The following is a 12,716-nucleotide window of genomic DNA, read 5'->3' as shown; positions in this document are numbered from 1 at the left end:
GCTTAGAAGACAGCATGACAGGTCTCTGGTGCTCAAAAATATCACTATGACTATCATTTTTATGAAAAAAACAAAAAACCCTGAGACACTTTCTTTAAAAAGTATTTTAATTATATGTACATACAGAAACATCTGTAAGCAACATGTTAAAGTTAGCTTTTAGAATAAGTTATTACGTGATAATTTCTGGTTTTCAATAATTTATCCAAGTATCTTTCCCATAATTTTGCAAGCTAGTTCTCTCAAACTCTCACCTAGAGAAGAGTGAAATGATATAAAAGTACATTGAAAAGATCTTAAATTCCCTTTGACCCTCAATAGACAAAATTAGTTTACAAAAGACAACTAAGAAAAAAACACCTTAGCAAGAAAGCACAGAAGCCTGTAATGCCAGGCAAGTCGTGACAAGTTTGGGATGTACTCCTGGTCTGAGAGGAATTTATTTTATTAACCCACAATAAACTGAATTAAAACATTTCTCTTTGTCCAGAAGAAAAACTAAAGACTGTTTCTTTCATGAGGCCCTTCTTCAGGCTCTGGTGTAATCAGACCAAGCCCCTGGACATTCTTCTTTTTCACAAAGTCCTAAAAGCACTTAGAGGCCTTTTCCACACCCTTTATACACCCTTTCCCGCTGCTTGTGGCGTCATCAGCACGCATTTGCTGTCCCCAGGTAGGTTACCAGATCCACAAGGCAGGGAGTGGCCTACTTCCGTAATCCTACCCGGCTCAGGCTAGTCCCTGCAAGGATTATTACATGTTTGTATCAAGGGACACACACATTTATAACCTAAAACCCGGTCAACACTGGCACTGGCTTCAGAAGAGGGTGGCAGATGGGTCTCCGAAGATGCCTGGATCAATCATGAAATATTTAACTATGTAGTTATTCAGCAGCATTAATTTCTAATAACCACATAACCCATCATTTAAATTAGGGTAAAACGACAGAGAATTCTAAGCCAAGGGCCTGAAGAGAGAATTGCCAAGTTTTTACACCATTCAGCTGAGCTTGAGAGGTTTTTTGTTTTTGGTTTTGTGTTTTTCCCCCAAAACTCGTCGTTCCACTCAAGAGTAGTTCTCTAGACTGGTAACGTGAAGGTTAAGAGCATGGGCTCCAGAGTCCTACTGCCTGGTTTGAATCTTACCTCTACCACTTTCTAGCTGCATGATGTTGACAAATTATTTGACTTCTGTGTGTGTGTGCAATTTCCTTCAATTCGTACAATGAGGTGAAGCCTCACAAAACTACTCTGAGGATTAAATGCACTTATAAACGAAATGATTAAGACAGAGCCCGGAACTTGGTAAGCATTTTGTAAGTGTGAGGTGCTATCATCAGCATTATAATTATTATTAGGATAGTTTTCCTCACCATCTCATTTAATTGGAGTGGTTAAAACATACACATAATCTACACAAAGAAAATTTGAATCTGGTTTGTTATCACTCACAATCTGGTCTCATACCAATCTCCAGATTTTTAAAATTATTCTTCTACTTTTATTGAGATCTAATTGGCATACATCACTTGTAAGTCTAAGGTGTGTAGCCTAATGGCTTGACTTATATACACTGTGCAGTAATGACCTCAGAAAATTTAATTAGCAGCCATCAGCTCATATAGACACAATAAAAAGCAAAAAAATATATATTTTCCTTGTGATGAAAATTGTTCAGATTTACTCTTAACTTTCATATATATCATACAGCAGTGTTAGCTATAGTTTCCATGTCGTACATTACAATTTCTAGATTCTGACAAGTAAAATGGAAGAGCTTCATTGGCTTTAATTACAATTCTTTCTCCTCCTCAGTTTAAAGCTCCAAGAAAATGGCTACTTCAATTCCAGGTCTGGTTTTCTACTTAGTTCTCTGAAAGGATTTATTGAAAACCCCAGTCTGCTGGAACATTCCTGCTGCTTACCTTTCAGTAGAGTAACTTTGTATACACAGTACAGAGGATGTCCATTTGGTTTCAATTTTCTACTACACAAACACTGCATTGTACATAAGTGGCAATGCTCTCTCAATGATCTAAAGGCACATTGTTTTTGCTCCTTGATTTTCTGATCTACTTTAACTCTGTGGGGATTAAGTTTCCTGTCCCCCACAACAAACACCTCTCGATGTATTGTGAGCATCCAAACAAGCTAGTTGCTGTTTTGTTTCGTTTTTTTTTTTTTTAAGTACAGCATAATCACGTTAGTCTTCCAACAGTTAAAATATAAAATCAAATGCAAATGCATAAGGTTTCTAATTACATGATTTTTGCCCCCATTTCTATACAGAAAACCACCAGGTAAATGAAAACTTAGTTTGTAACTCAGGTTGAAAACTTCGAGTATGTGACTTTTTAGTTATCAAGTGTCTTTATACGGGTTAATAAAACCTCAATAAATTTGTCTTTTCATTACGAGTACACAGACCTACTTTTCTCGTATGGCATGAAATTATATAGTGTACAGTAAAGGGACTTAAAAAGCGCTGAACTCTTTTTTGAAACTTATCACTTACATAAAAGTATCCCATTTTTCAGAATACAGTAGTTCCCTTGAACCTCATCCTACCACACACAGGGGTGTTTCAAGACCTCCAGTGGATGCCTATAACTATGGACAGACCCAAACCCAACGTATACTGGTTTCTTCCTCTATGTACATACCTATGATAAAGTTTAAATTACAAATGAGGTGCAGAAAGAGATTAATAATAAAACAATTATAACAATATACTATGATAAAAGTTATGTGAATGTGCTGTCTCTCAAAATATCTTCACTCTTCTTCCTGTGATCATGTGAGAAGATAAAATGCCTACCGGATGGGATGTAGTGGGATGAATGACGCAGGCATTATGATTTGGGGTCAGGCTCCTATTGGCATTCTAACAATACCTACTTGTGCACTGCGGTTGACTACTGCTAAGTGAAATCACTGAAGGTGAAACCACAAATAGCTGGAGACTACTGTTTATCCTAGGCCTTGGCCTACTCTCTTACAAGTATGTGCACTTCTGGTTTTCTGGGTTGTGAGCATCATGTGGTCCAGAGAATCATACTAGGAGCCGCCGCTGCTCAGAGAACTAGGGGAGCTCCAAACTGCCCCTGGAAAGGCAAGGACTGTCAAAGATGACAGGGCCTCACATTCTGAAACCCTCACATTTCGCAATGCAAAGCCGAAGTCCAGGGTGGGTACACGACTCGCTTGGGCAGCTCACTGGTGCCAGAGCAGTATGAGAACACAGGGCCCGTAACTACAGGCCATGCTGCCAGTGCCCATGGCTCTCTAGTGCCACCGAGCCACAAGTTCTCCTAACATCCAGACGACAAGGGAGCTCCCCAGCATCTGCCAACTCCCATGACCCTTATCTGGCATCACCAGTAAGAACTAAAGCTTTGATCTCACTTATGCCTCACCTCCCCAAGTGTGGCAACATCCCCAATCAGGATCATTGCTCCTCTTCTGTTTCTCTCCCCAGTGAAGAAGACTTCAAGTGAATTTTTTCTTCCCGCTCAGCTCCTCTAGGGCTGGGAATGAAAACGTGCTTCAGATCTCTCTTCCTCCATCCATACTTCTTCCTGAGTCTGGTCCTCAGAACCTCAAGACCTTGAGGCTAGGCCTGAATCTAAATAAATCATCCTTAAGACACTTAGGCTCATTATACACTTCTCACACAAGAGGCTTTACGATAGGATTGGAAAATAAAACCTAAAACTACCAAGGTGTCAAGAAGGAAAGAGATCCCGTGTTGTGTTTGGTTTTGTTAGTTTCTGCAAAATGTTCTCACACGTGTTGACACATCACTCTAGAGGTACTTCATCCACCCACCCCTCCTCCCCAGACCATTCAACAGTAGACACTATTTTTATACAGGAACTTACTTCTAAATGCTTTGGACATGGCTTTAATTTGCTCCAGGTTGGACCTGTTAAAATAAAGGGTGTTCCCTGCAGTGTTCTCAGTCAACTGGAATGGCTAGCAGTGCTTCTGTCTTAGTCTCTATGAAATAGGCTGACTTTTCCATTTCCTATTCTGAACTGTAACCCAGAGAAATCTCTACCATCAGTCAAATGTTTAGTAAGACACTTAACAGCTACTCTTACGGCACTCAAATTTCATAAACTGATCATGACTTTAAATCTACTACTTCTGGGGTGCCTGGGTGGCTCAGTCGGTTGAGCATCTGACTTCAGCTCAGGTCATGATCTCACTGTTCATGAGTTCGAGCCCTGCGTCGGGCTCTGTGCTGACAGCTCAGAGCCTGAAGCCTGCCTCAGATTCTGTGTCTCCCTCTCTCTGCCCCTCCTCTACTGGTGCTCTGTCTCTCTCAAAGTTAAATAAAAAAATTTTTTAAAACCCTACTACTTCTAAAATATAAACCAACATAAAAGTTCATCTCAGAAAAGTTTTAACTTTTTAGTCACTCTCCTATCCCTGAAAATTTTTAATACATCTTTCAGTAAAATTCAAGAAAAAACCCATCTCTTTTCGTATGGTGAGGGCCAACCATCAGTTTAGTGTGTAACACGTAAGTACTATTAAACACTTAATCATTTATTAAAAAATTTTTCTAATTCTGAAATTATATAACAAGCACCCAGTTGTGTATTTATTTACAATTCCTCTGAATAACTTAGAAGATGGCTTACACACCTCTATCTTTCTCCAACTAGCCCTTACACTGCTCAAAGACAAGAGCTGTGTCTATGAGTTCTTTTTCTACCTTCCCTGATCCACTAAAGGCTCAATGTTTTGGTGACAGAATGTGTTGGTGTTATAACCAAAACCTGTCTTTCTGCTTTCTGACATGCCTAATTTTACATTTAAATTATCTGTAAACTTCTGTAAGGCACAACTGATTTATTGTATTCTTACCAGAACTGGACACACGCCTGATCCTCTGAGGAGATAAGGCCCGGTCAGAATTGAGATTTCTACTGTCACTATTCCGCCTCAAACAGGAAACAGAAGGCCCCACTTTGGCTTTTGAACCAGGTGTTTTCCTCAAATTGGAGGAGTCAGGCTTGGAAATATTCCTACCTGAGGTGACTGCAGTTTTTGAAGCAGAACCCTGTGAAAAAATAGTTAAGACTTTAGTCCAGATTATACCTTCCTCATACCATTTCCCGTGGCACTATGTCAAAATGACAATTTCTTTCTAAGCAGATATGCCACAGGGCTATTTTTCATTTTTAGAATGAAGGAATTAAACCTCTTCATAGTTTGCTCTTAAATCCATTATGATCTTTTATGCCCAACAGCGGAACTATTCCCAAGATGCTCAGGGCCACAAGCTGAAGTCAAGCTGCAGCTCTCAGTCTGTTCCCTGAGGCCTTTCTATAGCATCTGATGCTGAGGACGCCATCTTTCTACAGTTTCTCTAACAGAACGCTCTCTTGGTTTTCCTTCTACCTGTCTGGTTATTCCTCTTCCGGATCCTGTTCTTCTGTACACCTTTCAATGCTAGTTGTCCCGAGGGTCCCAGACCTGACCCTGTTCTTTCCTTGCCGTATGCTCTCCTTAAGTGACCTTGTCCGCTGTTTCAACCAGCACCTACACCCTGTTGTATGTGAAGTCCATATGTCCTAGCCAGCACTCTCCTGCCTTTCTCCTGTATTTAGCTTCTTTCTTTACCTACCCACTTAGCACACTTCAGGCACCTCTACCTAGCAAATGCCAACAGTAATCATATCATTGTCATTTTTATGGATCAACATATAGCCCCTACAGAATAATACTTTAAGCTCAAAATCCATGTTTCAACCCCTTTAATCTTCATAACCCTAGAAATTGTTACCTTTATCATAAAAGGTAACAAATGTTTACATTTTACAGAAGAATACGAAGCAGTTTCTAACATTAAACTAGTTTCACCCAACCATCTCAAAACTTACTTCTTTCCATAGTCATCACAACATACCCAGGAGCCCAACATGAACAATGAAAGCTATTTCTAGGTGCTTCCTTGTTTACTTCTTCAACTCTCAATAGCCTTCTTTCCCTTTCCCATCCATCTTAGCAAAGGCCTGCATCATGTCTTCCCAGGATTACTGAAAGCACATCCTTAGGATTTCTGGTCTCACGCGCTTCCAATTTGTGTTCCATTCGACTGCTAAGGCCATCTCCTCAAAGGCCAAACTGGGTTAGGTAGCTCACCTCTGTCTTCCAGATAAAGTCAGCTCTTAACAGCAAGGCACACTGAGCCCTTCTGGATCTGGTAACCCCTGGTGGCTTCATCAGCTTATTCCTTACTGTTCACATTTCTGCACCCCCACCTCCCATCACACTCACTACCTGGAATCCCCTAAACGAGAATATCTTTTCGTGTTTCTTCCTCTTTGTATGTGTTATTTCCTCCACCCAGAATACTTTTCCGATTCATAGTGACTAAACTAGCTCCCTTGGAAGCCTTCTTTGACAACCCTCTTCAAGGCCACCACCCCAAGCAGCATAGCAGCTGATACATACTCCCAACAAGTATTTAACAACCCCTTTTAGTCCCCTTTATCTTCTAATATCACCCACCATACCAGACACTAGGTTTGGCCAGAGGTGTAGCTTTCTTTCCTATATCCCAACAATCACCATCATACATAGTATACAGTAGGCAACCAATAAATATTCCCATTCTACATAGAGGAGGTGACACTCTGAGCTTCATTCAAGGAAAAATTCCAACACCGTAAGTTATATTTTGTATTCTCCCTTTACATTACAAAAACTGAGCCTCATAGAGACTAGGTAATTGGCCCAATGTCATTCTGCCAATGAATCATGGAGCTAATCTGAAAGTGTATCTAACTCTAAGATCCATACTTCTAACATCTATGCTGTGTTTTCCCTACTCATACCTTTCTTTCCTTGCATAAGTAAGTCATAAGTAGATTAATTTCCAATACAGATATGTAAAGCCCCATGCTACCTACAGTTGAAATCATACACTGGGTGAATCCAAAGTTTAATTGGGCAAGACTTCCAGGGAAGATGCGGAGCAGGAGCCTAAACTCATGTTGTCCCAAGAATATTACTAGATGGACTTCAAGCTGTATTACAAAGCCGTAATCATCAAGACAGTATGGTACTGGCACAAGAACAGACACTCAGATCAATGGAACAGAATAGAGAACCCAGAAATGGACACACAAATGTATGGCCAACTAATCTTTGATGAAGCAGAAAAGAATATCCAATGAAATAAAGTCTCTTCAGCAAGTGGTGCTGGGAAAACTGGACAGTAGCATGCAGAAAAATGAACCTGGACCACTTTCTTACACTATACACAAAAATAAACTCAAAATGGATGAAAGACCTAAAGGTAAGACAGGAAGCCATCAAAATCCTCGAGGAGAAAGCAGGCAAAAACCTCTTTTGATCTTAGCTGCAGCAACTTCTTACTCAACACAGCTCCGGAGGCAAGGCAAACAAAGCAAAAATGAACTATTGGGCCTCATCAAAATAAAAAACTTCTGCACAGCAAAGGAAACAATCAGTGAAACTAAAGGGCAACCAACGGAATGGGAGAAGATATTTGCAAATGACAAATCCAATAAAGGTTTAGTATCCAAAAGCTATAAGGAACTTACCAAACTCAACACCCAAAAAAACAAATAATCCAGTGAAGAAATGGGCAAAAGACATGAATAGACACTTCTCCAAAGAAGACATCCAGATGGCCAACCGACACATGAAAAAATGTTCAACATCACTCATCATCCGGGAAATACAAATCAAAACCACAATGAGATACCACCTCACACCTGTCAGAACGGCTAACATTAACAACTCAGGCAACAACAGATGTTGGCAAGAATGTGGAGAAAGGGGATCTCTTTTGCACTGCTGGTGGAAAACAGTATGGAGGTTCCTCAAAAAATTAAAAATAGAACTACCCTACAACCCAGCAACCACACTATTAGGTATTTATCCTAGGGATACAGGTATTCTGTTTCAAAGGGACACATGCACCCCAATGTTTATAGCAGCACTATCAATAATAGCCAAAGTATGGAAAGAGCCCAAATGTCCATCGATGGATGAACGGAAAAAGATGTGGTATGTGTGTATGTGTGTGTGTATACACACACACACACACACACACACACACACACACACACACACAACGGAGTATTACTCAGCAATCAAAAAGGATGAAATCTTACCATTCGCAACTACATAGACAGAACTAGAGGGTATTATGCCAAGTCAAATTAGTCAGAGAAAGACATCCTACGACTTCACTCATATGAGGACTTTAAGACACAGAACAGATGAACACTAGGGAAGGGAAGCAAAAATAATATAAAAACAGGGAGGGGGGGCGCCTGGGTGGTGCAGTCAGTTAAGCGTCCGACTTCAGCCAGGTCACGATCTCGCGGTCCGTGAGTTCGAGCCCCGCGTCAGGCTCTGGGCTGATGGCTCGGAGCCTGGAGCCTGTTTCCGATTCTGTGTCTCCCTCTCTCTCTGCCCCTCCCCTGTTCATGCTCTGTCTCTCTCTGTCCCAAAAATAAATAAAAAACGTTGGAAAAAAATATTAAAAAAAAAAAAAACAGGGAGGGGAACAAAACATAAGAAACTCTTAAATATGGAGAACAGAGGGTTACTAGAGGGGTTGTGGCAGGGGGGATGGGCTAAATGGGTAAGGGGCATTCATCTACTCCTGAAATCATTGTTGCACCATATACTAACTTGGATGTAAATTTAAAAAATGAATTAAATTAAAAAAAAAGACTACTACTAGATAACACTCATATTTTCAGTGCAAATAACCCAGAAAATGACCCCAAGACTAGCACAACAAACTTCACAACCAAATGTGGAGAAGAGGTCACATTATAGAGTGTAGGACCAGCAGAGAGCTAAACACCAATGGTCTGGATTTGGGAGGGAGGGAGCTATAGGCAAGGAGAGGGGCAAGAAATAGACTATCACACGAGGAAGCCTGCATGGGGAAAACTAATCCCATATGCATTTGGCTTTGGAAATCAAAAGGGCAGAATTTCCCATTAGTTCTTAAAACTAGCAGGACTTAAAGCCTAGAACTTTAAAAATCAGCAGGCTCTGTGCTAAGGGAGAGCCTAGAGGGCAATAGGAAGCTGAGTCCTTAACCTTAAAGAGATAACACAACAAAAAGCCCAAGGACATAGGGCTTAGAAGCAGCAATTTCAAAAATGCCTGGGGTACAAAGGAGGGAAAGTTAGTTACTAATCTCAGAGTTCCCTGAGGGACTTTTCAAGGAACAAAGGAGCTGGCAGGTAGCTTTTCCCTCCCCCACCCCCAAAATAATCACATGGCCAACTGCAGGAAACAGCCAGCACTACCTTACTTGCTTACACCATGCTCTGCCCCCTCCTGCTGGGCTTGCCTCAGTCCTGATGCTGTGGATTTCCCGCCCAGAAGACCCTGGGAAACCCTGCCACCATTGCATCTCTGACTTCCCTAGGAGAATGTATGTGCCTTGTTAAAACTACACCCCCACCCAGAGGGGCTTCATGGAGCAACCCAGGCCTGCCTCAGTCTCCAAAGTGATTAAGTGTCCCCTGAGGAGAAGGACTGGCGTCCACAGCTTGTGACACCAAGATCCCATCGTCATGCTTCCCAGAACTGCCTCAGCCAGCCGCTGGTCTCCGTAGTGGCTACACAACCCCGGTGGAAGGGGACCTGTGGGAACAGCTTGTGGCACCCTGTCCCTAATGCATGTGCAGTACAAACTCAGGCTGGCCCGGTCTTGGAAGCAGTGGTGAGTCTCCTGTAAAGAGGATCTACACCACCTTGTTAAAAGTGTGGGCCCTGCCCACTACTTTCAAGAGCAACAGACATAGCCAACTTTCTTAACACAGAGAAACAAACACAGAGTTAGGTGAAATGAGGAGACAGAGGAATATGTCCCACATGAAAGAATAGGACAGAAGAAGAGAGACCTAAGTGAAACAGAGATAAGTAATATGCCTGATAGAAAATTTAAAGTAATGATCATGAAGATACTCCCTGTACTTGAGAAAACAATGGAAAGCATCAGGGATGCAATTAAAAACAAACTTGTGGAATAACTAGCAGGCTAGAGGAAGCAGAGGAATGAATCAACAACCTGGAAGACAGAGTGATGGAAAGTAATCAAGCTGAACAAGTGAGAGAAAAAAGAATTATGCAAACTGACAATAGACTTTGGGTACTCAGTGACTCCAACAAGTGTAATAATATTCACAATATAAGGATTCCAGAAGAAGAGAGAGAAAAGGGGGCAGAAAATTTATTTGAAGAAATAATAGATGCAAACTTCCTTATTCTGGGGAAGGAAACAGATACCCAGATCTAGGAGGCACAGAGATCCCCACAAAAAAAATAAATAAAAATAAAATAAAAATAAATAAAAAAATCAACCCAAGGAAGTCCATACCAAGACACATAGGAATTAAAATGGAAAAGAGTAGTGATAAAGAATGTTGAAAGCAACGAGATAAAATACAACTACATACCAGAGCAGAGAAATCCCATGAGGGTATGAGTGGATATTTCAGCAAAAACTTGGCAGGCCAGAAGAGAGCAGCATGATACATTCAAAGTGCTAAAAGGGCAAAATATGCAGTCAAGAATGCTCTATCCAGTAAAGCTATCATTCAGAATAGAAGGAGAGATAAAGAATTTCTCAGACAAAAACTAAACAAGTTCATGACCACTAAACCAGCCTTTATGAGAAATACTAAAAGGAACTATTTGCATGGAAAAGAAAGATCATAAGTGAGACTGTGAAAAGGATAAAACATAAAATAAGTACAAGTGAGTATTTCTGTAAAAAACAAACAAGGAATTCACAAAATGAAACAATGTAAAATATGACACCATATAACTAACATGTGCTGGGGGGTTGGTGCAAAGAGTAAAGAATGGGTTCAAAGTTAAGCGACCATCAACTTCATATAGGCTACTTACTATATGCAGATGTTACACAAAAAACTTAATGTTAACCAAAAAAAAAAAAAAAAAAAAGAAAAAAAACAACAACAACAATGATCAGATATGCAAAGAAAAAAAGAGAAATGAATCTAAGTATCTCACTCAAGAAAACTGTCAAATCAGGGCACATGGGCAGCTCAGTCATTTAAACATGCAAATTTAGCTCAGGTCATGATCTCATGGCTTCTGAGCTCGAGCCCCACATTGGGCTCTCGGCTGACAGCTCAGAGCTGGGAGTCTGCTTCAGGTTCTGTGTCTCCCTCTCTCTCTGCCCCTCCCCAACTCATGCTCTGTCTCTCAAAAACAAATAAACATTAAAAAAAATTTTTAAAATCCAACAAAACCATCAAATTGTGAAAGAGAGCAAGAGAAAGATCAGAGAAAACTACAAAAACCACAAAACAAGTAACAAAATAGCAATAAATACACACCTATCAATAATTACTTTGAATGTAATTGGAATGTAACTGGACTAAACTCTCCAACCCAAAGCCATGGGGTACAGAATAGATTACAAAAACAATATCCATCCATGTGCTGTCTACAAAAGACTCATTTCTGGGGCGCCTGGGTGGCGCAGTCGGTTAAGCGTCCGACTTCAGCCAGGTCACGATCTCGCGGTCTGTGAGTTCGAGCCCCGCGTCGGGCTCTGAGCTGATGGCTCAGAGCCTGGAGCCTGTTTCCGATTCTGTGTCTCCCTCTCTCTCTGCCCCTCGCCCGTTCATGCTCTGTCTCTCTCTGTCCCAAAAATAAATAAAAGTTGAAAAAAAAATTTAAAAAGACTCATTTCATACCTAAAGATACATGCGGATTGAAATTGAGGGGACAGAGAAACCTTTACTATGCAAATGGCTGTCAAATGAAAGCCAGAGTAGCATTTTTCATTGGACAAAACAGACTTAAAACAAAGACTAACAAGAGATCAAGAAGGAGACTGGTGTATTTCATTAGAAAAAAATAGATTTTAACACACAATAACAAAGAAGTGATAATAAAGGGGACAATCCAACAAGAAGATGTAACAATTATAAATATTTATGCACCCAACATGAACACCCAAATTCATAAAACAGTAACAAAGGAACTAATTGATACTAAAACAAGTAATGGTGGAGGACTTTAACACACCACTTACATGACAGATCATCCAAACAGAAAATCAACAAGGAAACAATGGTTTTGAATGCCATGGTGGAACAGAAGGATTTAACAGATATATTCAGAACATTCTATCCTGAAACAGCAGAATACACACTTTCTAATGCACTCCAAAATAGATCACATTAGCCCACAAAACAAGTCTCAACAAATTCAAAAAGATCAAAGTCATATCATGCATCTTGTCTGACCACAATGCTCTGACACTCAAAATCCCAAGAAAAAATCTGCAACGAGCACAAATGCATGGAGGTTAAAACACACGCTATTAAACAATGAATGGGTCAACCAAGAAATCAAAGAAGAAATTAAAAAATTAAATGGAAACAAATGAAAATGAAAACATACAATGGCCCAAAATCTTTGAGATGCAACAAGAGCTGTTCTAAGAGGGAAGTTTATAGCAATACAGGCCTAATGAAGAAGAAAAATTGCAAGCTAACAACCTAACCTTGTGTCTGTAAGAGCTAGAAAAAGAATGACAAACAAAACCCAAAACAGCAAAAGTAAAGAAATAAAGATTAGAGCATAAATGAAAGATACAGAAAGAACAACAAAAACAACAACAGAAACAACAAACATACATCAATGAAACCAGGAGCTGTT

General features: G+C 40.3%; 1 protein-coding gene across 5 annotated transcripts in view; it reads right to left on the bottom strand.

Moving 5' to 3' along the window:
* The window catches only part of MTUS1 (microtubule associated scaffold protein 1), a 173,665-nt gene that overhangs the window by 99,407 nt on the left and 61,542 nt on the right, over positions 1-12,716 (bottom strand). For all 5 annotated transcript variants that reach the window (XM_040490060.1, XM_040490059.1, XM_040490061.1 and 2 more), the window contains exon 3: positions 4,878-5,073. In XM_040490060.1, the coding sequence (XP_040345994.1) occupies positions 4,878-5,073 (196 nt within the window). The remainder of the gene's footprint in view (positions 1-4,877; positions 5,074-12,716) is intronic.

Source organism: Herpailurus yagouaroundi, unplaced genomic scaffold, assembly GCF_014898765.1.
Source record: "Herpailurus yagouaroundi ecotype Mexico unplaced genomic scaffold, PumYag 181, whole genome shotgun sequence".
Lineage (NCBI taxonomy): Eukaryota > Metazoa > Chordata > Mammalia > Carnivora > Felidae > Herpailurus > Herpailurus yagouaroundi.
The sequence above is the reverse complement of the archived record's forward strand: the minus strand, read 5'-3'. Positions and strand labels throughout refer to the sequence as shown.